Genomic DNA, 27,960 nt, shown 5'->3' with positions numbered 1-27,960 from the left:
GACAATTCAGACTCTTCCAGGCCCCTAAGCTATAAGAACAACTTGACAGCAGGTATTAGTCACTTGTAATGTATTTTGAATTAATAAAGAAACTGTTGTTGTTCTCATCTCTAAATCAGACAAATAGCGCCATCATGTGGAAAACAGCCATAAGTGCCGGCGTTGACAATTAAGTGCCGGAGCTGAGCACCGGAAACCACTGGCACAAATTAAGCACTAGGTGGAGTACTCTAATTAGTTTAACAGTAGCAAAGCAAGACTACCACCTCCAGAATGCATTAGACGAGCACACAAAAGTTCAAGATTAGAAACATTGTCCTTAATCACCTGAAAGGTGGTGGTCACTTATTGGACGCATGAGTAAAATATGCATAATTCTCAGTTGTTCTGTACACATATGGACTGGTATTGTGTGTGTATGGTGTAGACGACTGACGCCTATCTACACTTGGGGCTGAGGTTATATTGGACTGAGTGTGCCAAGGGTGTGTAGGTGGAGTAGTCAGTCAAATACAATACACAAACTGTAAACACCTGCACAGTCATAACTTTGAGAGTGCTCAAAAACATTTTGCAAAGCTTCTGGACATCTCAATTACACGTAAGTCACCCAGGTGGGAGTGGTCATAAGTCGGACAGGTGTAAGTGGTCGTACATGTGTGAGTGGTCCTAAGTCGTACAGGTGTGAGTGGCCGTATAGGTGGGAGTGGTCCTAAGTCGTACAGGTGTGAGTGGTCGTACAGGTGTGAGTGGTCCTAAGTCGTACAGGTGGGAGTGGTCCTAAGTCGTACAGGTGGGAGTGGTCGTCCAGGTGTGTGTGGTCCAAAGCGGTCCAGGTGTGAGTTGCCCATTAAGTGTGGGAAAGTGCACCAAATATCTATTTGGGGGCATTGTGTTAGGGGAGAGAAGGCTGTGACAGCCATGTCATGCCCAGAGATATGGCACAAAGTGTTCCAGGAAGGACAGGGAAAGAATTGTAGAGAAAACAGGAATCTGATGGGCCAGGTTGTGCTTATGCTAGTCCCTTCTGCATATGTTTTAAGGGGCCATTCATGCATGTGAGGAGATAAAGATCGCTTTTTTTTGCTCCCTAACACCTCCCATTGGCTTACTTTTGGTAGTCACCTATTGGATCGGCCATACCTCGTATTGCTTCAGAGGTTACTGCTACTCCACAATTTTAACCTGATGGTGAGCAATCCTTCACAAATTCCTGGCTTGTTTCTTGTTCATTTTTAGTATTTGTTGATGGCGTGACAGTATCTGGACTGCCACATTCAATCACCAGTGGGAGATGCTGACGCTGGAGTTCAGCAGCTGAACCCAGGCCGACTGATGCAGGACAATGAGCGAAGGCTAGTAAATCCCAGGATGCATAATGTGGTTTTGTGTGTGCCAGGACAGGCAATGGTATTTCTACGTAGCGTGGTGCTGTCTAAGGGTGGGTGAACCGAGCAGATTTGATACATAAAAACTCAGCAAGATTCCGCGGAGTTCTGCCAATGGATGGAAATAGGCACGTCACGTTACTCTCGCTGTAATTTAACGCCAGGAGCGCAATCCATGATGAAATATCAGCACGAACAGCACTACGTGGCGTGCTAGAAGGCGCAGGCACTCGAGTTGATTTTGCTGCTGCTTGAGTAGATTTTCTACTTGAGTGCCAGCCTTCTGACCGTGAACGGTCTCAACCGCCCGCGTTGGAGAGTGAGGAGGTGTGGGGGCAAAGCAAAGTTCGAATCAGTCCATTTGAAGAGAAAGAAGACACAGCCATAGAATGCTCAAATTAAAACGAAAAATGTAGTTGCCTGAAAGCAATCAACATCAGCAACAGTGGAATTATACAGGACAACCCATAAGAACAAGATGAGTCCTAAATGTTCCCAATTGGGACAAATACAAGAACGGGGAGAAAAGTCATTGAATCAAGAGGAGACCACTGAGCTAGACAACAAAGACATCTAAGTATCAGCAAGGGGCTGATGCAAAGCCTACACTTCATATATAGGAAACAATATGTCTGGTCAACATACAGCTAAAGCTGCCTGTAACTGAGAACTAAAAAGAAGAGTTGAAAGAAAGGCCAGAATTAAACACCCTGAAAAGCTCCCAGCTAAAATGTAAGAACAACAATACCGGAATGCTACTCTTTGGATCTTTAAGTGGACTTGGGGACAAGCTTTCTCTCTGCTTACCCAAAATGCAAAACAAAGGGATGTGCAGTACCACAAATGATCTCCTTTCAAACCAAATGCAATGCCTTAATGAGACCACTAAGGACCTGCTGGGATCTTAGGGAATAACATTAATTCACATACTGCAAACTAAGATAAATTAAAAAATGCATGATGCAAAATGCTATTACTAGTATTGGGCAAAGTGATTGCCGGCGCCTATGAAGTTGGGTACGGACAGGTCCAAGTTTGCATTTCCTCTCCATATTCCATACAGGCATATGTCAGCTTCAGAAGAACAGGACACCGGCTTACAGGTAATTATGTTACCCACTGCCACTGAGGGCTGTCTTAGATGTGATTGGTATGATGTATATTCAATGTCCACCATAACGCAGCAGTCTTTTCTCTATTTTCATGTAAGATCCCCATATTCTGGCAGCATTGATTGACAGGAGAGGTGCATGGAGCTGCTCTAGGCTATGCTAAACAGTTGCCCCAGGTGTAATTTGAAAAAAAGCAATTTGGTATCTTGTAGCAGAGGACTTTGCACCTTTGCTTATCCCTTCTCTGTTCCCACTACTGCCTGAGAAATATCAGAGAGCATGCCCAAGTAGAGACTGCAATCAAAGTCCAGAGGAAGATAAACAAATGCATTCATGCCATGACACAGCAGGTAAGTACAGGAAAGGAATGACATTGCAAAGCTTTTTCTATTGGAAAAATCTGCCTTATTGGTTGAAGTTCATTTCAGAATCTACAACTATGCCCTAATTTCACACCGAAACAGTTTGATGGGCATTGCCCATCGATAGCAGCTATGGATCGCGATGCTAGAATGGAGATCTCTAAGTGGAACGAACGATTGCCGATTCGAAAGGGTTGAGTTTGTGAACATTCTGCAACATCCACCAGCATATGGAGGATAAAACCAAGCAGACGGCGCCGCTGCTTGTTTTATCCATGCTTCTAAAGCTTTTAAGCTCAGAACTTATGGTGTCCTTAGCACACATGAAAAATCTGACCCGGTGTCTTGAAGCATATGCTGAATTTTTTAGATGTGTCGAATCAAAGTCTCAACTCCATGTGTTGGAGGCGTTGTGCGGTAGGGAGAAGCGGCAGCTGAAGAAGTGCTCTAGCATTACGATGATTTTGGTATGGCTGCGTAGAAGCAGCTACGTCGGTGTGGTCCAGTATTACCAAAGCAATACCCTCCCCTTCTGCTTTCAGCCAGCTGCAGAGCGCAATCTTTCAATCAAATAGTACATTTTTAGAGCACAGCATATCACCCGCGAGCGTCTTGAGGAAAACCTTCTTTCAATGCACTGCGCCGCTAGACTATTATAGGATTCAATGCAGCCGAAAAAGCATTTATGCTTCATTTAGAGGAGGGCAGTAAGAGAGGATTTGCCAAAAACATTGAGTCGTCCGTCCCCGGCTCTCAGGGCTTCTCTGCCCAATTGAGAGCTCTGACCTTGGCAAATGCCCTGAAGGTGAGGACACTCCATCTGCACCACTGGCCAGCTAGGTTATGATGCTACCACATACAGATTTAGATGCCCTTTTCACAGATGCCATTTTGATAGAGTTAACATTCTGCAATAGACCTTTGATAAAAGGGGAGTATTGTGTCTCTAAAATTCTGGTCAACTTTCTGGAAAGTTAGGGAGACCTGATAAGTGGTCACTGACAATGCACACTTCCAGTGTTCGGGCTCCGCAGTGGAAATTCACATGTGTCACAGTCAGTGGTGAAACGTCTGCCAGAGAAATCAAGTCTCACCTGATGTGCCTGGGGCCGAGACCGAGACAACAACTGTGTTTGAGAACCCACAACTGCCTTCCACGGCACTTCACAGTATGGTGAGCTTAGATCTCAGTATCAGACAATTAGTCTCCCTGTTTTCATGAATGCAGTACACAGTACTTTGTCAGTTTCACAAGTGGCAACAGCCACAGGGGACCAATCTGTCTCTTTATGTGGTCAGTCATTCTATATGCTCCAAATTGTGGATACCCTATTGGGTGATTAGCCGCCCTTTATAAATCCTGATTGATCGATTGATTACACACCAGCTCGAAGTAGCTCAGCACTGAGCCTCCAGGAGGCAGGGGGCCAGGCTGACTGCACTCCCCTGAACCTCCCTTACACAGCAGGGCATGCATTAACTTGGAAAAATGAACTATTGCTCCCATTATCACCAATAGGCGGGCGTTATACTATCAGCTAGACCTTTAGCACTGTCGGCAGCCAAGAGGTACCTTTACAAAAGTCCTAGATGATATTGTAATTACGTAGATGAAATTTGTGAAATTACCACATGTTTAATTTGGTGGAATTCGCTAAATATGTCCCAAAAAATTGAACTGTGCAATTTTGCTTATTGTTTTGCCTGCGGGGGGTTGCTTTGCGCAGACAGTGTGTTTCTATGAGTTCCAGCTGGCACCAGACTGCTTGAAGCAGTGTCATAACAGAATCTTGTAAGGCATCTTCTAAAAAGCCATGCAAGATACCAACAAACTGAATTTTGTAGCAGAACAGTAAATTTGGAAACATATTCTTACATTTCTACACACTTTTGAGAGGAAATAAGTCCATAGTTTTGCACACTACTACTCAGCATGCGATACCAAGATTTCCTTCACAGACCGGCATCTGAGCTATCCTGTGATGATATGATATGAGTATTGCAATCTGTCCAAACTACGGTTGAGCACAGGGTGGTCTGATCCCTAATCAGGAGATTGGATCAGTTTCACGTTGACCTTCACATCATTACAAGCCTCATGCAGTTCTTCTAGAACAGCGGTTCTTTCCTCTGGGACCAGGGCATCAGCAACAGGATGGAAATATCTGCCACTTATTCACCACAACAGTTATCCTCAATTTCCTGACTTGTAGCTCAATGCCAATTTCACATTATTTTGATGGGTTCTAAATTCCCCTCCCAGGAATAAGAATGGTCAAACCTGAGGTGAATTTACTTAATTCACCTCTACATACACATACCTACTATTGCCAGGTTGTAAAAGTTGATGATTTTGTGATGTATTTTTTTCATTTTGACTAGATATGTAAGACCCTCATTCCCAGTGGTGCGAAACTTCATGAGAAGGTCGCACTTCGGGTAAACATCTATGCCACGGTGTACAATATTTATTGCGCGCACAATTTGCATACCGTTTCGAGTTTCAGACCTTGAAATGAGGGAAAATCAATTAATTGCATAGGATTTCCGCTATGCAAACTATACATTTGTGCTGTATACCTGCATCATTACTGAGTTCTAGCGGAGAAATATTGTGTGGGCGAAGCCTTTGCACACACAATTTTTGCCTGATTTGGAATCCCGTTATCTTGCAAATTCCCACTTGTGCCCAAAATGGGTTTTGCATGGCCCTGGAAATGAGGGACACATGTCTTGTTTGAGCAATCTTGTAGAGTGAAGGGGAGGGGAAGGACATTTAGGAGCAAACCTAATTTAAGTCACACTCTATACTCGTGAATTTAAGGCACTCTCTGACATATGCCCTTTGTGGAAGTGAAACCTAGTTATAAATACTTTGCCCAGGTGACAAATACACTTCCAAGACTATGGCCAACTTAACCACATAATTGTCTATGGAAAGGTGGTTTTAAAAGTGACTGTGCAGCTGCGGTAATATCCCACGATGGTTTAGCATTGGTAAATACCACTCAAGGGGTGGAAGTATGCATTACTGTCGAAGGCTTTCTTGGAAAGTTTGGGGACAGACACAAACTCTCGAGAATGAGTGTATTCTCAATGTCTTTCTAGGGTGGGCACTGAGAGGAAAGACCCCACAAATGGTGATGGTGTAGGGGAAGGGTATTTTGGCAAGGGGAAACATTTTGCAGGTGGCAAAAATATGGCAGTGCAAAAAGGCAATGGTATTCCTCCATGCACACTGTGTACCAGTGCAAATGAGAAAATTCCGCTACTGGGCTGCAATTGCATGTTCACAAACATACACATAGAACCTTCCGACAGTAAGACGCTATCAGGTGTAACTATGGGAACCTTGGTAAATATTTCAAAATGCATAATCTTAAATCCATGCGAGTTTGTAAATCTCCAGATGAAAATGTAGTTCATATTTGTAGGTCCATTGAGGTGACTGGAAGGCTGTGTACATGGGATCTCCTGCACACATGTCTTATATGCTCCAAGGGAGGGAACCTAACAAGATAAGCACATCACACCTTGGGAATTCACCCCTGAAATCGGTGAATCAATAAAACAGAAATATCGTAGCAACGGTATGGCAAATTTACCAATGCTGATTGCTGGCAAATTTGGAAACTGTGCTCTGAAGCACAAAAATCGAATTCACCTAACTAAATCTAAGTAGTTAAAGAATTATGCACCTCTAGTGAGGAGGTAAAATGCAGAACAGCGGAAATATACTTTTACTGACGAGGTCCCACTAGATTAAAGGAACAGTCCACCAACTCAGCCCAAGAAAGTGTGACTTGATTGTCAGCACCATCTGGCTTAGTTTAAGTTGCAAGAAGAGACTTTGGTAATAGTACAAGGTTAGCATGTGCCTAAGGATGTTGAACAGGGTCCTTGTGGAGACATTTAGCACCTTATCCAATGGGGAGAAGGAGTATTGGGGTCACTCCATCAGCAGTCTGCCGCAGATCTCAGGTTTATGGCTGGGACGGAGATCATTGTGTTAATTCTGTGGAAGGTAATATTCATATGATCTTTTGCATGTATTTAGTAGCTGAAACCTGGTGACTATGGCAGTTGTGGAAGTCTCCATATGTATGGTGGAGATAAAGGGCCAGATTCACTAGGATAAACTTAGGCCTGAAATCTAAGTATAGACCTGAAGTCTAACGTTAAACTTCAGGTCTAAACTTAGGCTTCGGTTCTAAGTTTACCTTTGGAAATCGGGCCCAAAGTGTATGGTACAGCAGGGCTTCCAGCTGATAGACTCAACATTTAAGAAAAAAATAAGACCACTAGGTCAAAAAAAGGTACTTTTCTTCTTGAACAGAAACAGTAAATAACTTGGATTCACCAGATCATCTGCATGAGACCCTGAATCAAATTTAAAAGCAGGGATAACTTTAACACCTTCCGTGCTCATGACGAGCTCAGCTCGTCATGAGGTACGGTGGCGCTGTGCTCATGACGAGCTGAGCTCGTCATGACCCGCACGGCGCACACACGCGGGCATAATTCCCCTGCTGTGCTAAGCGTTCCACGAAAACGGGTGTGGTCAAGACGAGCTCAGCTCTTCATGAGCACAGCGCCAGCGTGACGAGCTGAGCTCGTCACAAGCACGTGGTGTTGCGTGCGCCCCCTCCCCCGAGCACCGCAGGGGAATTAGCCCCGCGGCGAAGGGGTTAAAGATGGATATAGATAAATGTGGAGAAACTGTAATTTCCTGCAAAGCTCGAGCAATCATGCTTATTAGCGCTGACCCCTCTGACCTGACCTCCTCTGCGCGTGAGCATCCGACATGTGTTCACAGTTGGATCCACCGGGCAGCAGGCAATGACCACCCTAAGAGGGATTGGAGGTTGAGGATCTTAAGTGAAGGGTGAGGCCTACCACTGCATTGTATCTCTTCCAACCCATTAAGAAGCTGTATTTAATGAACACAGACTCCGCTTCCACATACCGCTTGCCCATCACCACAGGGGTGATCGCAGCGGTCAGTAGACCCGATGCAGCGGCAGCCAGATGAGCAGGAGGTGAAAACAGCAAAACAAGCACCTGAATTCATCAGCAGAAGCCGTAGCCTTGTTCTCCGCCAGCGGGGATGACACGCCGCAGCGGGCTCTCCATGTGCTGAGCAGCGCACTTTGAAGCAGTAAAAGGAGCTAATATGCCTCCGCTCAGCCTTCTTACTTCCATTTCCACAACCTATAATCCTTAGTAAAAAAATAATTGCCATTGAGATGATAATGGGCCAGTCAAGCATTCTATGCCATCTACTTTAGGGAAGGCCTTTTAAAGGTACTAGGGAGAGAATCGCAGACTCTCCGAATCCGCCTGAGCGGCTCCTAAAAGACGTTTGCCAATCCTAATGCACTTGAGGAAAGAACTAAAAGCAGATGGCAGCGTATAATGCTGCAATTTAGCCAGAGAAAGAGGATCTTCCATTCACAGAAACCGTCCCCCGCTTTGCAGTCCCTGGCTTCTGAGAGCCTGTGAATAATGCAGGAACAAGAACTGGAAAGGGGAATTAGGCAATTCCTCACTATGAGGTTTAGGAGTGGTAAAAATGGCTCTTTACAGAATTAGCATTTTTTGTTATTCTGCTGCAATCTAAGCAATTCTTGGTGCAGAGAAGCTCTCCAGATGTAGCCAAAGAGAGCATTACAGCATTAGAGCCGGGCGAAGAATGCGCCAGGACCAGTAATGATGCTTTTCACTGCCGCTCTCTGCTGACTATCCGGAACTATGTCCAAAGGAGCAAATTCACGATAAAGAAATAATCCAGATTAAGGCCTTCAGGGTGATGACATTTTCAATTAACATTATGTTATGTACAATGCAGAGTGGATAATAAAGAGATTTGGATATTGATGCTAACGCGTGGTGATATCTTAAGTCCTAAACCTAACCCTAAACTTATTCTAAAACCCTAAACTGTAACCCGAACACTAATGTTATCCCTAACCATAACGCTAACACTAATCCTGCCCCTGTCATGAACCTTAATACTAACTTTACCTTTATCCCCATCTTAACCATGTGCTAAGCATAACCCTGACGCGCACCTTCATGCCAATTTTAAATCTGACTGTAACCCTAACAGTCAGTCCTTTTTAATCCTGTGCAAATCTTAACACCAACACAAACCCTCATGCTAATTCTAACTGTAACCTTAAAACTATACTAATGCTATCCCCAACCATAACCTGTGCAAATCCTAACCCTAATGCCTACCTTACCCATGAGCCTCAATTTAGCCTCTAATTCTGAACCCAGCCCTACATATCACCTTTATCCTCATTCAAATTCCAACACTTTCCCATTTTACATAATGTCCCAATTTAAATAGTTTTTTATTAAATGAAACTGTAAATATTTTCAATTAATTTTTGTTCTATTATTGCTCTCCAACTACATCCATCCCGCAAAATAATAATTTTGACTTTTCTTCATCCTGGTTTTATCATTTTTTATTTCATGCCTATGGTTTCTTACCTTTCCCCAAATCCCTTCTGTGTGGCTCTGCACATGTACACTACGTTTCTGGGTCAGCTTATGGTGCCAGAGTCCTGCAGTAGTGCCCTTTCTTGCCATTTTGGGGCATGTTAACATGTTGTATGCATTCGCACTGGTGTCTTTGCTGTTTCCTGATAGTCTTATGGCTTGGCTATAGTGTTGCGCGCCACTGGATTTATGCTTTGTTATAGTAACGTTTGATATTGGTTTTATGGTTTGGTGTTAGTAATTTTCGCTTCTAAACCCTTTGCTTGGTAACATTGTTTTTCACAACCTCAGGCATCCACTATTTTATTTACTGAGGTCTGGTTGGAATTTTAAGCACTCCCTATCACAAGAGAGAAAGAAGAATTAACTCACTGAAATAAATGATCCAAGGCTGAAATAATGCACACTAAACGTATGGAGGTGAAGGAAGCTATACATCAATTTAGTAACTGCCAAAATCCTAACGAGAGCATCATAATAATGGATGGAAAAACTGTACCCACCTTATTGTGGCATGCTTCATTATATGCAAATCTGTCCCACCTTGGTTGGGTTATACCACCGAGGTGGTCTCAACATCAAGGAAGAGAGAGATGCTAAAGACTTTTTAGGTCTGGATAGGTGAGGGACCCAGATTGGATAATAAAACTGCCTCAGTGAAACCCCAAAATATATCTCTTTATTAAAGAGTGCACTGAGCAGTGTTTAAAACATTTCGCATGCTCAGAAAAACATTTCGCTGGATCCCCACCGAAACAAGGAAAACAGTCACCCATGCTCTGGTCACGAGCCGACTGGACTACGGAAACACCCTCTACGCAGGTACCACCGCCAAACTACAGAAGAAACTACAACGAATCCAAAACGCCTCAGCCAGGCTCATATTAGACATCCCACGCAACGAACACATCTCTGGTCACCTTAAAGACCTCCACTGGCTACCCGTCAATAAGAGGATCACTTTCCGACTGCTTACCCACGCACACAAATCACTCTACGACATCGGACCAGATTGCCTCAACTCTCGTCTGTCCTTCTACACCCCCTCCCGCCAACTTCGATCTTCCAGCCAAGCATTCGCCACTGTCCCTCGCATCAACAAAACCACCATGGGAGGCAGATCCTTCTCATACCTGGCTGCCAAAACATGGAACTCACTCCCCGCTTACCTTCGCCTCACCCAGAATCACCTAGCGTTCAGAAAACAACTTAAAACGTGGATATTTGACAAATAACCCCCCTCCCCTCCCCAAGCGCCTTGAAACCCTCTGGGTATGTAGTGCGCTATATAAATTTTATGACTTGACTTGACTTGACTAAAGATAGTGAGTGAATGAGCAGGGATATACTGTTTACCTCTTTCTTCTAACAAACATGTTTCAGCCCTTTTTAAAGTGCAGGAGGGTCCTGGGCCTTCATCAGGGTTAAAAGGATCTCTAGAATGTCACAGTCTTGACTTAGTCTGTATTGAAGGTAAAGATAGGTCTTACTGTATTAGTCCGATTTGCGGATGGTGCCCTTTATAGGCTTGTGGGGGGGAGGGGAGGGTCAATCCTGTAGTCACACATTGGTCAATGAGGTAATCCCAAGGGTTCAACTATTTTCATCTGTGCATTCAGGTTAAGCAGCAATCTTAAACGCTTATAAAGTAAATATTTAGTAACACGATGCCCCCAAATAAATATGAACTGTGTTTATTTAAAAGCACATTGCAAACACCTTGTAATTTTTATGAAGATAGCTGCCACTATCACGCAATTATACATTTGATACACTGACCAACAGGCCCAATGTGGATGTTTTGGGGCAGGTAAGAGACAGCAACATTACAGAAATACTGCCCATGGGGGAAAAGGGCAGTTCTCCCTACAGTCCCAAATTTCTAAGTATCTTGCAGTAAGAGCTCATGTGCCAGGCATGTTTGGTGTTTGCTTATTATATAAAAACTAAATTCAAATGTAGACATCATTAGGCCTGACCTATGGATCATTAATGCCACTCATGTGCAGTCACTACAGAGATGGGGATGTATGACGTTACAACGCAGGCTATTACAACGCCTGCCTTTACAACGCGGTTTTTACATCGCATACCATTACAACGCATAACGCTTTTGGGTGTTGGATAGTGAATAGTTTAATTTACTATTCCAACTCCAGTCCCCGTGGACAATAGGGAAGGTTATTGGATAGTAAATTAACCTATTCCCTATCCTAGAGCGCCCCCCAGCGCAATGCGTTGTAATGACCACGTTGTAATGGTAGTGCGTTGTAAAAGTTTCGTTGTAAGTGATGTTTACCCAGAGATGGGGTTTAACATTTTAACAGAATCGGGTGAAGGCCGAGACAAGCTCAGGCCTTTGCATAATTTAACAGACATTGGCAAAATGAACACGTTTTGTCTGAGGAAACTGGTGCAATGGTTATTTTGTTTTTATTTGTATTGAACGCAAGTGCAATAAAAATAAAATGAAGAAAAAACAAGAATATATGAAAAGGCCTGAACGTGGCAGCCAGCCATATACTGGTAATACATTTTCGCATCGCATATCATTTTAATAAAACAGAAGGGGTGCTTCCAGGCATCCAGGTGCACTTAAAACCTATAGAATCCCTTTTTCGTTATTATGCTTGTGACAGGAAAATATGATTCTTATTCGTGCAGTAAAAAAGATATATTGAATTTGAATTGAGGTAAACTGGGAAATATTTTAAGTATACAAGTATTACTAAAAAAATATAAAGGACAATGAATGGAAAGAAAAAAAGCATTGGTAAAGTATTCGCCCACACGAATTGACACTGAATTGCGCTTCTTTTGGGGTAAAATGAACATATGACCAAGGGAAAACCCCAGTGCAAGAGAGCCAATGGCTGAAGAGGGCTGACCATTGTCCCTTGTTGCATCCTGTAGTGGGTGGAAGCAAAATGTGAGTGACAAGTGATGAGACCAGTGGATGAGGAGTGCTGACCTAAACCCACTTTTTTTAATTGATCTATATTTGTATTTTTATTGATGATTTTTATTATATTTTATGCGACTAGTGACTTACAAATGAGACTGTATAAAAAGCAAAAACTTCAGGAGTTATGAAAATACATTCCTTGTTCTGGGCTTCTCATAATCCAGACCCCTTTGGATGAAGCGCTCCCTAACATTGTGACAAAGTTACCAGGAACGCTTGAAGTGCTCGCGTGCACAAGCGCTCTAAAATATAACAAAAGCAAACAACTTCCGTGGTTCAACAGCAGAAATTGGTTTCTTTGAAGCAAATACAATAGGAAATAATACGCTGTAGAAAAAGACAAAAGACGCCAGCCATTATTTCTGCGAGTAAAAGAAAAAAAAAGCATTGCGGAACCCCAGGGAACCTTGCTAATGTCTCTTTACAAAGCCGAAAAGGCAGGAAGAAATCTGAATGTGGAAGAAAAGGCTACCGTCACATGAACCCATGGGAGGCGGATGAGCCCATCTTCCAGAGTGGGGGAGGGTGGGCGGGAGCTGGAAGACAAAGTGCAAAATTTGCAAACAACATCTTCCTGATCCTGCAAGGATTTTGTCACAGCTTTAGTATTTACTGAGTTGGACAGGGTAACAACCCAGCTCACGTTCAATCCCATTCAGGAGAGAATGTATGTTTTAATATAATGTGCAGTTTGCAGCCAATGACATTTACTCCCCGGGCTAAAAGGCGGGAAATGGCTCTGGTTTCTCTACACATCTGGGAGGACCCATGGTGCAGGTTGGAGAAGCTGGAGGTGGACATGAACAAGCTGTGATAATTGCAATGACTAGTTAAAATAAGAGATCATTTTTTGAGGTTGCAATTTGGTGTTTTCTAATGGGGCAAGATACACCACAGAGTGGTCTTTCTCCTGTGAGAAGGAACTGGGGTGCTAATTTTTTTCTGGAAAAACGAGTTTATCCTTCATCGTTATCAATGGTCCGCCCATCGCACCCTACTCTAAACATCAGCCATAGAAGGCAGTGTCTGATGCCTAGCCCATGGACTCTGGAGTTCTCTACTAGGTACTTGCACCAGCTGAAATACAGAACCCGGCAGCTGGGCCGCCACCACTCCAGTGGTTAGATACGTACATTAAATAGCCACCTAAAGCCTCTCTGCTATGCAGAATGATGAGGCTACTGGACACCGCCAAATTCAGGAATGGAAAGGAAAACAAATTTGCGCCTTGCTATGAGTCTGTTTGAAGCCGACACGTAAGGGGCAAGCAAACAGTTTGTGCTAAACACATACACAATAAACCATTTCTTCACAAACATACAACACGTCTTGAAAACGCAGTAACATAACCAAAATACCGAACAACATACAGTATTTGTAAAACAGCTATTGAATAACCTGCATAACATGGACAAATAACATTTCTACTCTAAGGGCCCGATTTAGATTTCGGCGGATGGGTTACTCGTCACAATGGAGATGGATATCCCGTCTGCCGAAATATACATACCATAGGATATTATAGGATTTATATTTTGGCAGACGGGATATCCGTCACGTTGTGATAGGGCAACCCGTCTGCCGAAATCTATATCAGGCCCTTAAAACTGGATTGCATTCTGGGTTTTTTCTGGGGATGGGAATGAGGTTTTTAGTGAGGCATAGGATATCATCTCCCTGCGTTAATCAACAACACCAAACGTATCCTACCACCCAATTACTAGATCCCAATTAGTAGTATAAACTCTTCCAGATAGGAGAAACCATCAGGGATAATGATAGGCTAATTGGATAGAATCATGCGTCATCATCGGGTCTCACCTTGGCCCCTCTAAACCAGGATGGCCGTAACCATATTCCAGGGAACACTTACAGTAAATTCTATCTGTATCTTTGCATATTAAACTACCACCCTCTCTCTAGTAACACTTATCCATTCCAACAGGGAGTGCCCACCCCTTATGCACTGACTGATGTACAAACATCAAAGTGACCTCTAGGAAAGTGAGTGAGGGCGCGGATACTCGAGCATCAAGATACGGAGTAGCTGCTGAGAGATGTACCTAAAGAGAGGTGTATGCAAGGGAGGACAGAGAACCGACCTATTTCAACTAACTTCATTTTTTTTTAATATGTTTAGGAATACTGGAAATAAATGGCCAGGATGCCTTTTGATGTACTTTTCTCATTCTTTTTGGCATGTATCTAAAAACATTAATTTGTGTGTTTTAACTTCTCTTTTGTCAATTCTTATGTTAACCCACCTATTTTACCTACTTAAAATAATTTCATTAGATTTTCACACATTTTTTTCATTGAATTGGACTGCGTCTAGCCAGGAACTCCGCAATAGAGCAGATTCAGAGACTTTCCAATCCCCCACAAGCCTTACATGAGACGGATTCTACCACCTGCCCAGTGTCTAAGAGCGGAACTCAACTCGTGACGCCGTCTTTCTCATACAAATCAGTCTTTTAGGGACTTTGATAAGTTGTGTTTTACCTGTAGGCAAGATCTCCTTTGCTAAACTCTTCATGGAACACACCACCTTCTTTCACAGAGCTTTTTTAAGGATGGCTGAGGCGTGTTGTTGGAACTCACCCTGACGAGCTGCTCCGGGAAGGGCCCGCGTGAATTTTCAGGTACGTTGATGGGCGGGATCACCCAGTCTCTCTTTTGTCGACGGAGTCCATTGGCGTCCTGGTGTTGCTGCCATGGTAACAAAGCATCAGGTGGCAGATATGCCTCATCTGGAGTGGTGTTTCTCTTTCCTTTCCACTGTTTTTGGTTGTAGGAAGGGGCAATAAGAAAAAAAAATAGGTGAAATTCTTACAAATTACTGATCAAAATTATCTGTCAAGCATAGGATCACAGCAATTTTCAATTAAAATTGACAACCTAAAAGTAACTTTTCTAAAATACGAATATCAAGTTGAAGTCGCTCTGGTGAAAAAGGTATAATGTGCTTTTTTGATATCTTATCTAAGGTATCCTTTGTGGTAAGCCCTGCAACTGTTATGCAGGAATCAAAGAGATAATGAGTGAAATATGTGCTCAGCATTACAGCGGTGGCAAATGCTAAACACAAGGCTAGACCACTAATGCCAACTATCAGGGTCAGGGACTTGAGATCATCAAAGATAGGGGTTGGGATACACAGATGAGGCATTATCATAAGCATGGATGTGATGTCGAACACCTTACCAGTGATTAGAAAAATCAGGCTCCCACGTATCCAAGGGTTGAAGCGACTGGGCTCTGGGCCAGATGAACGACCATCAGGATTTGTGACTCGCAAATTGCGATTTTTAGCTACTCGCAATTTTCGAGACGCACAACCTGATGTACAACAGTGTCTGAGACACTGTCTGTGATTCCCAGATGGTTCGCAAGGGAGCTGCCACATTAATATTCACGAGGCAGGTCGCAATTCGTGATCCATTGGGAATGGCTGGCACTCACAATGAGGGTGGCCTGCTGGGGTCAGCAGACCACCATGTCTGTGACTTCTTTTTTAAATAAACAATTTTTTTTAAATGCAGCCCATTTTTTCTTAAATCAAAATAGTATGAATTTCAAAAATGAAAAATTTTCGTTTCATTTTTATCAGAATAGACAATGGTCCGTGACACCACTGTCAGCTCTGATTTTTTTTTGCACCTCTTAAGGACCCCTTCCTATTTGCAAATGGCTTACCACCAATTTAAAATTGGTGGTAAACTGCAAATGTTTTGCTACCACATTCACGGTCGCAAAACATTTCTATAAACCAGTGCGACTCGCCATTAGGAACGGACGCCTTTGGCACGCGCCTTCCTAGTAGCGACTCGCAAACCCTATTTTGCGAGCCGGTAATCGGTTACTGACTCGCGAAATAGGGCGTTGTACATTTAAAAATGTATTTTAGCGGTTGCAAACGTCCCAATGAGCAGTTTGCAACTAGGTAAATTGCGTCGCACATCTGGCACTGAATTTCACTACTTTGCTTTTAATGGTCCACAGATTCAGTTTTCTGTTAAGAAGTTAAAGAGTGGCAGTGACCTTCTGTTTGCAGTAAAAGCATTTCCAAGGCTAGTTCACACTGGTGCTTGGTAGACCTTGAAAATAATTATTTCCTTTATGCTACTAATTGCTGCGAGGCATCTGTATTTACTAAATCCCTTTATCCCCAGCATCAATGGACGTCATTTGCGGGTCGCCAGGGGTCACAGCTGCGACCCCTGGCTTGGCCCTTATTATCTCTGGCACTGCCTTTGAGACCAGCCACTGAACAAACCATCTTGGCAAACCATCTTGTACTACCTGAGGAAGGCGGAAGCTGCAACGTTGTAGTGGAAATATATTTTTGTTGTTTGGTGAATCTATGTTTGAGTCACTTCTTTCTTGGAATATATATATATATATATATATATATATATATATATATATATATATATATATATATATATATATATATATATATATATATATATATATATATATATATTCTTTACTATTAGTGTTGTAAAAATTGAGTTCATTTAGCTGAAACATTACCCTCTGTAGCAGCTGAGGTATGTAAAAATGCTTTTAAATAAGCGTTGTGTGCGTATTTGCGGGTGACAGTGTGTTTATGTGTGAGTGTGTGTAAGTGTGAATGTGTGTTTATATGTAAGATTGTGTGTGTGAGTAAAAGTGAAGGTCAAAGGGCATGTGATGTCACTTCCACTACCCCTGGCATTTTGGTGAATTGACGTCCTTGCATCCACCCTTGTCTGAATCCTACAACCGCAGTCATGTTTCCACTGGCTCCACTCAGATCAGACGGACTGAGCCCAGCTATACACTGCTTCAAACTCTTCCAATAGCTTGCAACCCCCGCCCCTTCTAGATTTGGATGCGTTGCACATACACTCTAAATACCAAAACACACAGCAGTCATCCAAGAATGTGTCCTAGGCTATGGTTACAGACAAAGTTCGAGTTTACCCAGCTCTTAATTTATTCAAAAATAAGTGCCATCCTCATAATGGTCCTGAAGAGGTAGTGTGAGTCGGCAGGGAGGCGGGCCTCACCTGCAGTATAAGTACATCCCTTAGCTACTGACCACCTCTACCAGCTGCACACCCATCATCTGTTCAGTCAGCCTGGCCGGTGAGCAGCATGCACCCCAAACAAGAGAGGGAGAGAGGGAGAGAGAGGGAGAGAGGGAGAGAGAGAGAGAGGGGGGGGAGAGAGAGAGAGAGAGAGAGAGAGAAAGGGAGAGAAAGGGAGAGAGAGAGAGAGAGAGAGAGAGAGAGAAGGAGGGAGGGAGGGAGGGAGGGAGAGAGAGAGAGAGGGAGAGAGAGAGAGAGGGGGGGGAGAGAGAGAGAGAGAGAGAGAGAGAAAGGGAGAGAAAGGGAGAGAGAGAGAGAGAGAGAAGGAGGGAGGGAGGGAGGGAGGGAGGGAGGGAGGGAGAGAGAGAGAGAGAGAGAGAGCGAGAGAGAAAGAGAGAGAGAGGGAGGGAGGGAGGGAGGGAGGGAGAGAGAGAGAGAGAGAGAGAGAGAGAGAGAGAGAAAGGGAGAGAGAGAGAGAGAGAGAGAGAGAGAGAGGGGGAGAGAGAGAGAGGGGGGAGAGAGAGAGAGAAAGAGAGAAAGAGAGAAAGAGAGAGAGAGAGAGAGAGAGAGAGAGAGAGAGAGAGAGAGAGAGAGAGAGAGAGAGAGAGAGAGAGAGAGAGGGGGAGGGAGGGAGGGAGCAATAGTTCTACTTTCAGTTGCATTGCGGTCCTTGTTATTGCTGAAGTGCTGCCTATGCAGAGTATTGGCTGTACTTCTTCTATTTCTTCTATTTCTATATCGGTTGGAAATAAAAGAAGGACTAATCTGCTGAATTTCACTGTACAGAGAGAGGCTGGAACAGTGCAAGAAAAGCCAAAGAGCTCTGGTCCCCTGAAATAAATGCTGGCAGTGCCCATCGGCAACCACCGGCACAAAATAACCACAGAGTTAATGTTTTTGGCGAGGAAGCCATAAATAACATTCTAGTCCGAGGACTTAGGAAGTCATTTCAGTAATTTAGAAGCTTGGTACTCTATGTGTAAAGTCCCAGTCTGGAGAAGTAGTAGAGGGCACATAGCAAGAGTGTAGACCATGGTTCTCCAAAGTCGGACACAGGAGGGCAGGATCCATGCAGGATATTTAAGATAACTACATTTATCTAAATGGGGATATGCTAACAATCTGGCCCTCCAGGACTGACTTTGAAGAAGCCTAGTGTAGGCCATGGGGTGATGATGCAGACTTTGGGAGGCGGTGCAGGCATACTGAGACGAGGCAGTGTGCCGTGTCCTATTGTAGTGTGAAATAAAGGATACAAAGCTCCTTAAATGTACACAAACGACTCCGAGCTTTGGTTTAGGACCTATTGCAAAATTCAGCTATGGCTCCTGTCTGAACTCTAGTGACTTTAGGCTGGTGTGAGTAGGTGTTGATGATTAAGTGCCAGTGCTGAGCACCAGAAACCACCTGCTCATATTAAGCACTGGTTTTCACAATGTAAACCCCGCCATATTGTCTTTACCGGAAGGCTCACAATGGAAGAACACTTCCTACATTATGTGTCATGGTATTAAAGAAGACCGAAGCCACTTAATACTGTTTTTGACGCCGCGTTTCCCTAGAAAGTTCTTCATCAGTTATGACCAATGGAGCTACTTCATGTATGCGCTGACACTACTGTTCGTCCAGTCAAATGTCTGCTGAATTCTGACATTTGGACGAATTTCCATCATGAAAAAAGTCAACCTGACAACATTCCATTAAGGAGAAAAGTCAAAATAATGTTTTTGTGGAAAAGGAAAGTGTCTTAAAAAAATTGTTGCAGTATTTCTTTTGTGGCTACCATGACCCAGTAGTTAAAAACAACATAGATGACAAAAAAGACAGAACGATGAAGGTAAAAGGGTGTTATAAAAACGCATGGGGAAAGTCGTGCATGAGGTCCCTTAGGTAGGTATGGCGAAGAAAAATAGGGAAGGTGGGAGGAGGTGGAGTACTAAGGATGGGGGAAAGGGTGGAGAACTAAGGATGGAATACTAAGGGAGGAGAGTAACTGGGTGCGGGGTAAAGAAGGGGAACCCCCTTAAAACTAAGAAATTAAAAACAGCGATTTAAGGGGGCAAAGCCAGCTTTAAAAAAAGCCACACAAAAAAACTAACCTTAAGAAATTAATGTTTTTTCAAGAATGGCTTTTACCGTGGTTACGTCAATCGGATAAGAACAATTATTTAAAAAAGTAGTCGTCAGTGACGGTTCGACGAAAACACGCGGTTTGGACTATTTTCTTCAGGTCAGAATTTCTTCTAAAACACGTCCAACCAATGTCTGTAAAGAGGAAAGTCAACAATGGAGTGGAACCAAACTCCCTTTCTATCCTGATTTTTATATCGTTTTTATGGCAACGTGAGTTCTGTCAAAAAAGTGTATTTAGCAAGACCTAAAAAAGAATAGGACTGAAGATAGATGTGAAGCGAGAAATTAACAACTGACAGAAGGACGACAGGTGCAGGTTCTACAATGTAACATAAATATGCAGATGGTACTAAACATAAAATTAGGCCTGGGAGGTAAATTCCGTTCCGCTCGCTGAATTTGGGTAATTTCGCGTTCCAAGAACAACGCAAAATTGGCCAAAATTCTGCGTTACGGGACTTCGCGAAATTTTTGCTTGTTCGCGATCTCAAAATGTGTTTTTTCGCTAGATATTTCCACCAGAGCACGCAAACAGCAATTGCAAACAGGAAAAAAGCATCGCGAACAAGCAATTCTGTGTGTTCGTGGAATTTCTGCGTGTTCACAGAGATTTTTTTACCGTTTTGCGGAGATTTGCGTAACGTGATTACGCAAATTCCACCCATCCCTACATAAAATAAGTTAGACCCTCGAAGGGCGGGGAATTCCTAACACTAAAGAAGTTGCTAAACACTCATTTGGAAAAGGAACAATAGCCTGAAAAGTAGAAGGCTGGGTGATGAGCGAGCAGGGAGACTCTAACAGCTAGTCACAGGAGACATACTCCGCCTGCTGTCTGACAACCAAATGTACTTAGTGTAAACAATTAATCTATGTGCGATGGAGAGCACCGTGGGGAATGGAAACAAGCCTGAAAACAAAAAAGAAAGGCCTGGAAGTGTGGGAGAAAGCTTAGAGTGAACCACAGGCAGCGGGTGGTGGTTGTTGTTAACCCCTTCCATGCTCATGACGAGCTCAGCTCGTCATGGCATATACCTCTCAGGTGCTCATGACGAGCTGAGCTCGTCATGACCACACCCGTTTTTATTGCTGTCCAGCACAGCAGGGGAAACTCACTAGCAGCGATGAGGTTAAGCAAGGGAGATGCCTGATAGACAGCTGTGCAGTGACTAGAAGAGGGAACCGATTCCTGTGCAGGGTTCTAACACCCTTGAGCGCCTGGAAGGGTCTCCAAAGCATGGCGCAGCACTAGTCGACACATGAAACGCAACATTGGGAAAGGCGCTTTTAGAAAACACGAGCAGCAAGGGGGTGGGTTTTCAGTTTTCTCACACAGACTACAATACTATCCTACTAAACTCAACAGCTTGCACGTGAAGAGACAAAGCTGCCAGCCCTAGATTTAGGGAACCATATACCCCTGCTTACAAAACCACACAATGCTGCAGAAAATATGGAGAACATGGCAAGGGAGGAAGCTGTTACATCAAACACCCAAAGTGTTAGGAGGAATGCTTGCAACTAGCCAAAGCCATATTTGGAGGCTTTCCTTCTATTGCCTTTTATGTATGTGATGTAATGACATAGGCGGCTATGGGTAGGCTCAGGCGTGGGACCCTGATCCAAGCTATACTTTACTGAGAAGGCCTAGCAAACCTGAAACTGGTCCAGGGTGCTTGGGGAACCTTTTAAGGGGGCCTCACCTGGCATCGTTTAACAAAGTTTATTCTGGTTGATAGCGCCAATTCAGGCTGAAAGTCGAACTGGAAGATTAGTTCACACCTGTTCCACAAGGAGCAGGGTCAGTACTAACTTGCATAAGGCATAGAGGTATAGGGCCATATGTATCAACATTCCGTTTAGCGATTTCTAAATAGCGATTTTTAAGGAATCGCTATTTAGAAATCGCAAAATGGTATGTATGTAGAAAATCGCTTTTTTTTAGCGATTCCTTAAAATTCCTTAATTGCGATTAGCAAATTGCTAATCGCAATTAAGGAATAATTTACCATTCATTTCTATGGGCCAGGAGGCCCATAGGAATGAAGGGGAAATTTGCGATTCGCAATTTGCTAATCGCAAATTGAGAATATTTTCAAGGGTGCAGGGCTGTCCAAAGGACACCCTGTTGCACCCCTGAAATCTGCATGGGTGCACATGTAGCGCACATACATGCCCTAAGGGCATGTATGTGCGTCACATGGCACTTTGAAAAATGAAAAAATATGCATTTTGAAAGGAATTCGCAACTTACCACCAACTAGAAGTTGGTGGTAATTTGCGATTCCTTACGGCCAATTAGCTATTTTTTTTGTGCTTCTTACATTGCATTTAAGGAATCGCAAAGTTTGCGATCCTTAAATGCAATCGCAAGATAAGGAATCTCAATTTTTGCGATTCCTTCTTTTTCAAGCAGATTTGCTTGATACATACCATTAGTCCAAATTGCATTCGCAAACGCCGAAATTCTGTGAATTTCGGCATTTGCGAAGTCAATTTGGCTTGATACATATGGCCCATAGAGATGGCACAGTGTGCAAAAATAAAACGACGGGTTGTACTGCTACCCAGAGGAATTACCAATGGTCTAGGCTATCTGAATGCATTTATACCATCACCGTGTGATGTGACGATCTAAATGGCCACGGGTTAACATAACATAACATTTGTATAGCACACGTTCACCCGTAGGCATCTTGGTGCTGAATACCAGATGTTTATTGTTACCCAACTCAATGATATTAATTTTATCGACTTCAGATGGATGAAAGGCTGAGTGGGCCTGCCGGGATTTGATCCTGTGACCATGAGGTCAAACACAGGCCCCTGCAGTGGATGCATTTGTCCCCTGAGCCACCAGACCTGACGCTAATCACGTTCTCACTGTGCATTAGGATCTACACTGTGTCGCGCTGATGAGGCCTGACAATGCCAAAACCAGTCTGAGGTTGCTTGCATTCCCTTCTGCAGGCTGCCCTCCTCGCAAGGATGGACTCTTCCCATAAGAAGCAGTGTTAGAACTGCTTGTCTATGGTGAGCCTCTGGAGTGGCATAGTGGGTGAAAAATAATGGACTGGAATGCTACCTAGAGTGCTTTCCAGTGATTTCGACTATTTCTAAGCCTTTCCCCTGGGAAACAACCTTTACAACGCAGTCAAAACATCGCACTACCTTTTCATAGCAGTCATTACATCGCAACATCCTTTACATCGCATGTCATTACAACGCAGCAATTACATTGCATGTCACTACAATGCATGTCATTAAAATGCATGTCACTACAACGCAGGCATTACATCGCAAGTCATTACAGCGCATACCATTACAATGCATACCATTACAACACATAGTACCCGTACACTATCCGACACTTACTCTACTGTTGCACTCACTGGTGTTAGAATAGTAATTTTTACCCCTACACTATCCAACACTTACTCTACTGCTGCACTCACTGGAGTTAGAATAGTAATTTTTACCCCTACACTATCCAACACTTACCCTACTGTTGCACTCACTGGAGCTAGAATAGTAATTATTACCCATATACTATCCAACACTTACCTTAAATGCAATGCAATGGTATGCGTTGCAATGGTATGCGTTGCAATTGTATGCATTGTAAAGGTATAATGCGAAGTAATGGAATGCGTTGTAAAGGTAGTTTCTGAAAATGCAGTGTAATGGCATGCTATGTAAAAGAATGCGTTGTAAAGGATGTTGCGATGTAAAAACTGCATTGTAAAGGCATGCATTGTAAATGTATGCGTTGTAACTTCATACATTCTTTTCCCCCAACCAACACCTTTTGTGTGTTTATGCCAGGGAAATGACCCTCAGTTTACTGCGGAGGACTGTTAGTCCTCAACAATAAAGAGCATTGCGGAGGAACAATGTAGAGACTGTATTTACTCTCTGTTTACAGACACACCCACGACCAGCTAGATTTCAATCAGGGGCGGTCAGAATAGAAACGAGTAGGGTCCGCACCAGCCTCTTGTCTGCCCAGACACCATCTGACTCAGGAAAAGAAAAAACGATAGATGGAAATGCTTGCATTCATGGTAACATTGGTAACTACTCTGAGCACATTCCATTCTAGCTATTTTTGCTCATTGTATCACTGCAGACAGAGACCGACCTTAAGCAAATCAGTCTTCACTCCACCCAGAAAGGGGCAACCTGACTTGCAAGGCCATGTCCCTTCTGTACAGGAATCCAGGCAAACCCACAGGTGTTCAACCTTTTTAGGCTAATGAACAACAGGAGAGAGAGGGTTTTCAGGTAATCTTAGAAGAAGCACTCTTAGTCCGCCTGAGCAATATAGTCAAAAACAACAAAAGAGTGCATTTTCCTTGAGAGAGGAGAAGTGAAAAAAGAATTACAATGGATTCTTTAAGCACCATCAGTAAAGTGTGGCTTATTCACCATAGGACAGTTAGCCACTGCACCAAACACACGTCATCAAGAACAGCTAGGGAGGGAAAACAAAAATTGATGGATAGCCAATGTTATTCACTCATTGGAGGATTCTATTCCATTGTTTTTTTGCTCACTGAGTTTTTACAGCCAAGGAAAGGTCATACACAAACAAATCTTGGTTCCATCTACAAAAGGGACAGCCCAGTCCATACTACTGGGACAGTTTCCATCAGGACAGTAATACAAGTAACCAGAGATGTGTTTCAGCTTTTTTGGGCCTCATGAGTGAGGTGCAGAAGATGCTGGTACAGCAAAGCGAAATGGGGAACCAAGTTGCTGGGGCATAAGGTTTGTGCACGCACTATCTTCTGCTTATGTATATTTGTATGTATGTATATGGTATTTCTATAGAACGAACCAAGCTAAAAGGCATCAGAGCGCTTCACATGGTCATCGTTACAGGCTGTAATAAGACATTTATCAGAAGTGGCAAGGAGCAGAACTGAATTTGCTTGGAGCTTTGCATTAAAATCGGCAATTACGGTAGCCTAAGCAGTCGAGGCTGTAACACCCTGCGCAGTTTTTCCACTCGAGTGCGTCCTTCCCTTTCAAATGTGAAAACTGCAGGGGAAAAAAATTCACGTCCACCCAGATGTGAAGAGTCAGAGTGAAATTGGCATCACACATAAAAATCAGAATTATGCTGGAGGTGTTTGGAGCTACTCTGAATAGAATGATACGCTCCAGTTGCTAGAAATCGCAGCAGTTGAGTAAAACCGGCATTAGTGTTGCGATACCGTCCTCGTGCCAATGGGATTTGGGGGACAGCCGACCGCAGGGAGGTCTCCCTTCCCCCCCCCGGGTAATTTTGAGCAGTTCAAGACTGCTCAGAGTTTGGGTGATTTTGAGGCTAGTTTGTAGCTCAAGGTGTATATAGACGGACATTTTGTGGGTACCAGACGCCATTTTGTCGTGGTAACACGGTGTCTTGGTATCTAGCTAGTGGTAGTTCCCCTCCTCCTCCCGTCCCTTGTTTTTATTGGTTGGGGGAGGTTTGAGGTCAATGGAGCTTTTGGTTTGGTCTGGCTTCATTCGAACACTTGCGCATTTGTTTATTGTTGTTATTTTAGGGTTGTTGCTTTGGAGTAGGTGCATAGGCGCGTGGCAGAGAAGTTGCCATCGTTTAAACAAAGTTTATTCTTGTTGACACGCCAGTTCAGGTTGAAAGGGAACGGGTAGATTAGTCCAGGCCTGGAGGCCACATGAAGTTCAAGGTTATGTAGGAAGTCTACTTGAGTAGGGGATAATAGTTGTAGTAAAGGGTTGGGGAGTTTAAAGGTCATAGTTACAGTTAAACAAATCTTGAGTGGGTACAATATTACTGTATTAAGTTGCGGTGGAGGGAGATTTACGGGACGGGGCTAGCTTAACATAGGTGTATAAAGTTGTATAGTGAGTTTTTTAGTTTTGTGAGGCAAAGGCCTAGGTTATTGTGTACCTGTTTCAATTAAGCAGCCTTTTTCACACAATCCTGGTGTCAGTGGTCTGTGCTGCTCTCTCTACCCCAACTCTAAGGCCCAGAATTACTTCGCTTCACTTGCAGCGCTGCATTGTACAAATGGCAGAAAACTGTGCAGTGCCAGATTTACATGGAGTCGCCTGCCGATGTCGTCATTGGCTGTGTTCTTGCTAAAAAGATTGTGGTGTGTGATGTCTTACCTTGTGTTAAGGAACGGAGGCGAGTCAGCGGTGACGGCAGGGTTTGCACATAGGTATTCTTCAGTACAAATTTTATATGATGCAACCACACAGGGCAATGCCCCAACAGTGGAGGGGGGACCCAAGATCCAGGGCACCCTCTCACTAAAGTGGTAGGTGATGGGCCGGGAGGGGTTCCCCTCCATGGTATGTTGCAGGGGGCCCCCTCAAGTATTGTTACGCCACTGGCAGAGGAATCAATTGTAGGAGATGTGCATTTTCATGTAGTAAACTTGTTACACATAGGGAGATCAGGTGATATAGCGCGTGGGCCATTCCTTGCACCTTGTTGCACTTGGCATGCAGTTTTGAGGCAAAGCTGAGTAGGGCAACTTTGCTGATCCTTCTTTGGTGCTGTGCCAACCTGATACTTTTGTTCTAGACACATTCCAGGGTATCAGGCTACACAGAGTAAAGTGTTTGGGACTGTGCGAGGGTCAACATTTGGTTCTAAGGCACCTTAGCTCCATAAGTTGATTGTTGCTGCCTTTGCACCACTTTGCACCATGAACCTCTGCGTAAACCCATGGTAGATCTGGGTCTAAATGCATAACACACAAATAAGGACTAAAGCAGGAGGCAGGAGGAGGAAGTATGTTGGTTAAGGGATGGCAAATTCCTCCTATCAGATTGGTGGACAAACTTTTTTTTACTCCTCTGTAGTCAGGTAAAGTCAGAGAACTCCACAATTGTGAAGAAGTACAAAGCGATCATCTACTGAAGCTGACCTCTAGGAATAATAATATTCCAGGCAATTTCACCTCAAAAAACCTCCAAAGTACTCCCTGCTCTCCAGAAAAGTGTTGTCAAAGATGCAAACCTGAAAACACTCAACAAAAAGCCCAGAAAAGCAGTAAAGAATCAGGAAACTCTATTAGTACAAAGGTTGGTGCATTACACTCCAAGTCAGCCCCAAATTACAGGCAGCCACCGACAACGGGCTCCGGTGGGTAACACAAAGGACGTTGCACAACTGAAGCTGTAGTGATGATGAGGGCAACTGTGGTAAAAGGTGGGGACTCTTTCATAGGAGTTTCTACCAGCCTGGTAATGTGCTTAGAAGGGCCGCAGATCCCTGCGAAAAGGACCACTGCGGCTGCAGGGTGAATGCACATAGCTGTGGGTAGGATCCGGACGCCGGAGGAGGATTCACTCCACCTGTTGCATGTGCCGCCGGCAGCTAGCCACCTCCTGCGCAGGGCTGGATCCTGTGCAATACAGCTGGGCTTGGCAAGGAGAGATCTGCCTACTGCAGTGTTTAATTTGTAAAACATTACGTGCCAGGGCTCTTCTCAGAAGACCACTGCAGCCTGCACCACCCATAGCCTGCCAACTCTGCCAATGGCAGCACCAACATAACACCGAACTGTTGCACTCCTACAAGTTTGACAATTCAGACTATTTCAGGCAACACAAAGCTAGAATAATGGCATGAAAGGCTGGTATTATTCATTAATCAATGTATATTGAGTTAATAAACACAGTTGTTGTGCTCATTTCAAAATTAAAAAGACAATGCCACCATGTGGTGGACTGTCACTAGAGCTACAATTAAGTACTGGTGCTGAGCTCCGGAAACTACAGGCAGAAATTAAACACTCGCCTACTGATGATTGGCAAAAAGGAGATTGGTCAGGTAGTCCCTGCCGGCATGAAATCTATTGCGAGGTACTCACCAACAGAATATTGTCCTAGGGAGCCTTGTCAGAAGAATAGCTCAGGGTACCCGGCACTTGGAGATCTGCTTGATGCATTCCAATTCTACTAAAGTCAAGCCTGATTTCCTTGGTGGCGGTCATGGTTTTGCTCCCACAATTCAAAGGGCTAGAATACAACCAGAGACGGCCCTTCTGTACATTCATGATTTTCCTCTAACTTTACGAGACCGGCCATCCTTGGTGAAAAAGGTTGTCTTTATGTCCAGATAAAAACCTGTTAAACATCATGTTGTCTTTACTGTCCAGCTATAAACCGATTAAACACCATGTTGTCTTCACTATCCAGCTATAAACCGATTAAACACCTTGTTGTCTTCACTATCCAGCTATAAACCGATTAAACACCTTGTTGTCTTCACTGCCCAGCTATAAACCGAATAAATACCCTCCAGAACTGATTGCTCACAAGGAATATCTGGTCATTACACCATATGGGAAATGAGTTCTATTGCTATGCTTTTTTACTCTTATGGAAAAATGTAGCTGTTGATAAAATGGAATTCATGCAAATATTTTT

At 43.7% G+C, this 27,960-nt stretch overlaps 1 protein-coding gene across 1 annotated transcript in view; it reads right to left on the bottom strand.

Annotated features, from left to right (window-relative positions):
- CDH4 (cadherin 4) overlaps positions 1 to 27,960 on the bottom strand; it is a 748,299-nt gene that overhangs the window by 607,105 nt on the left and 113,234 nt on the right. Inside the window, exon 2 of the mRNA XM_078651582.1 lies at positions 14,939 to 15,115. Coding sequence (XP_078507708.1) covers positions 14,939 to 15,115 — 177 coding nt within the window. The remainder of the gene's footprint in view (positions 1 to 14,938; positions 15,116 to 27,960) is intronic.

This window comes from Lissotriton helveticus, chromosome 7 (genome assembly GCF_964261635.1).
Source record: "Lissotriton helveticus chromosome 7, aLisHel1.1, whole genome shotgun sequence".
Classification (NCBI taxonomy): Eukaryota; Metazoa; Chordata; class Amphibia; order Caudata; family Salamandridae; genus Lissotriton; species Lissotriton helveticus.
Note: the sequence above shows the minus strand (reverse complement) of the source record. Positions and strands in the feature narration are given on the sequence as shown.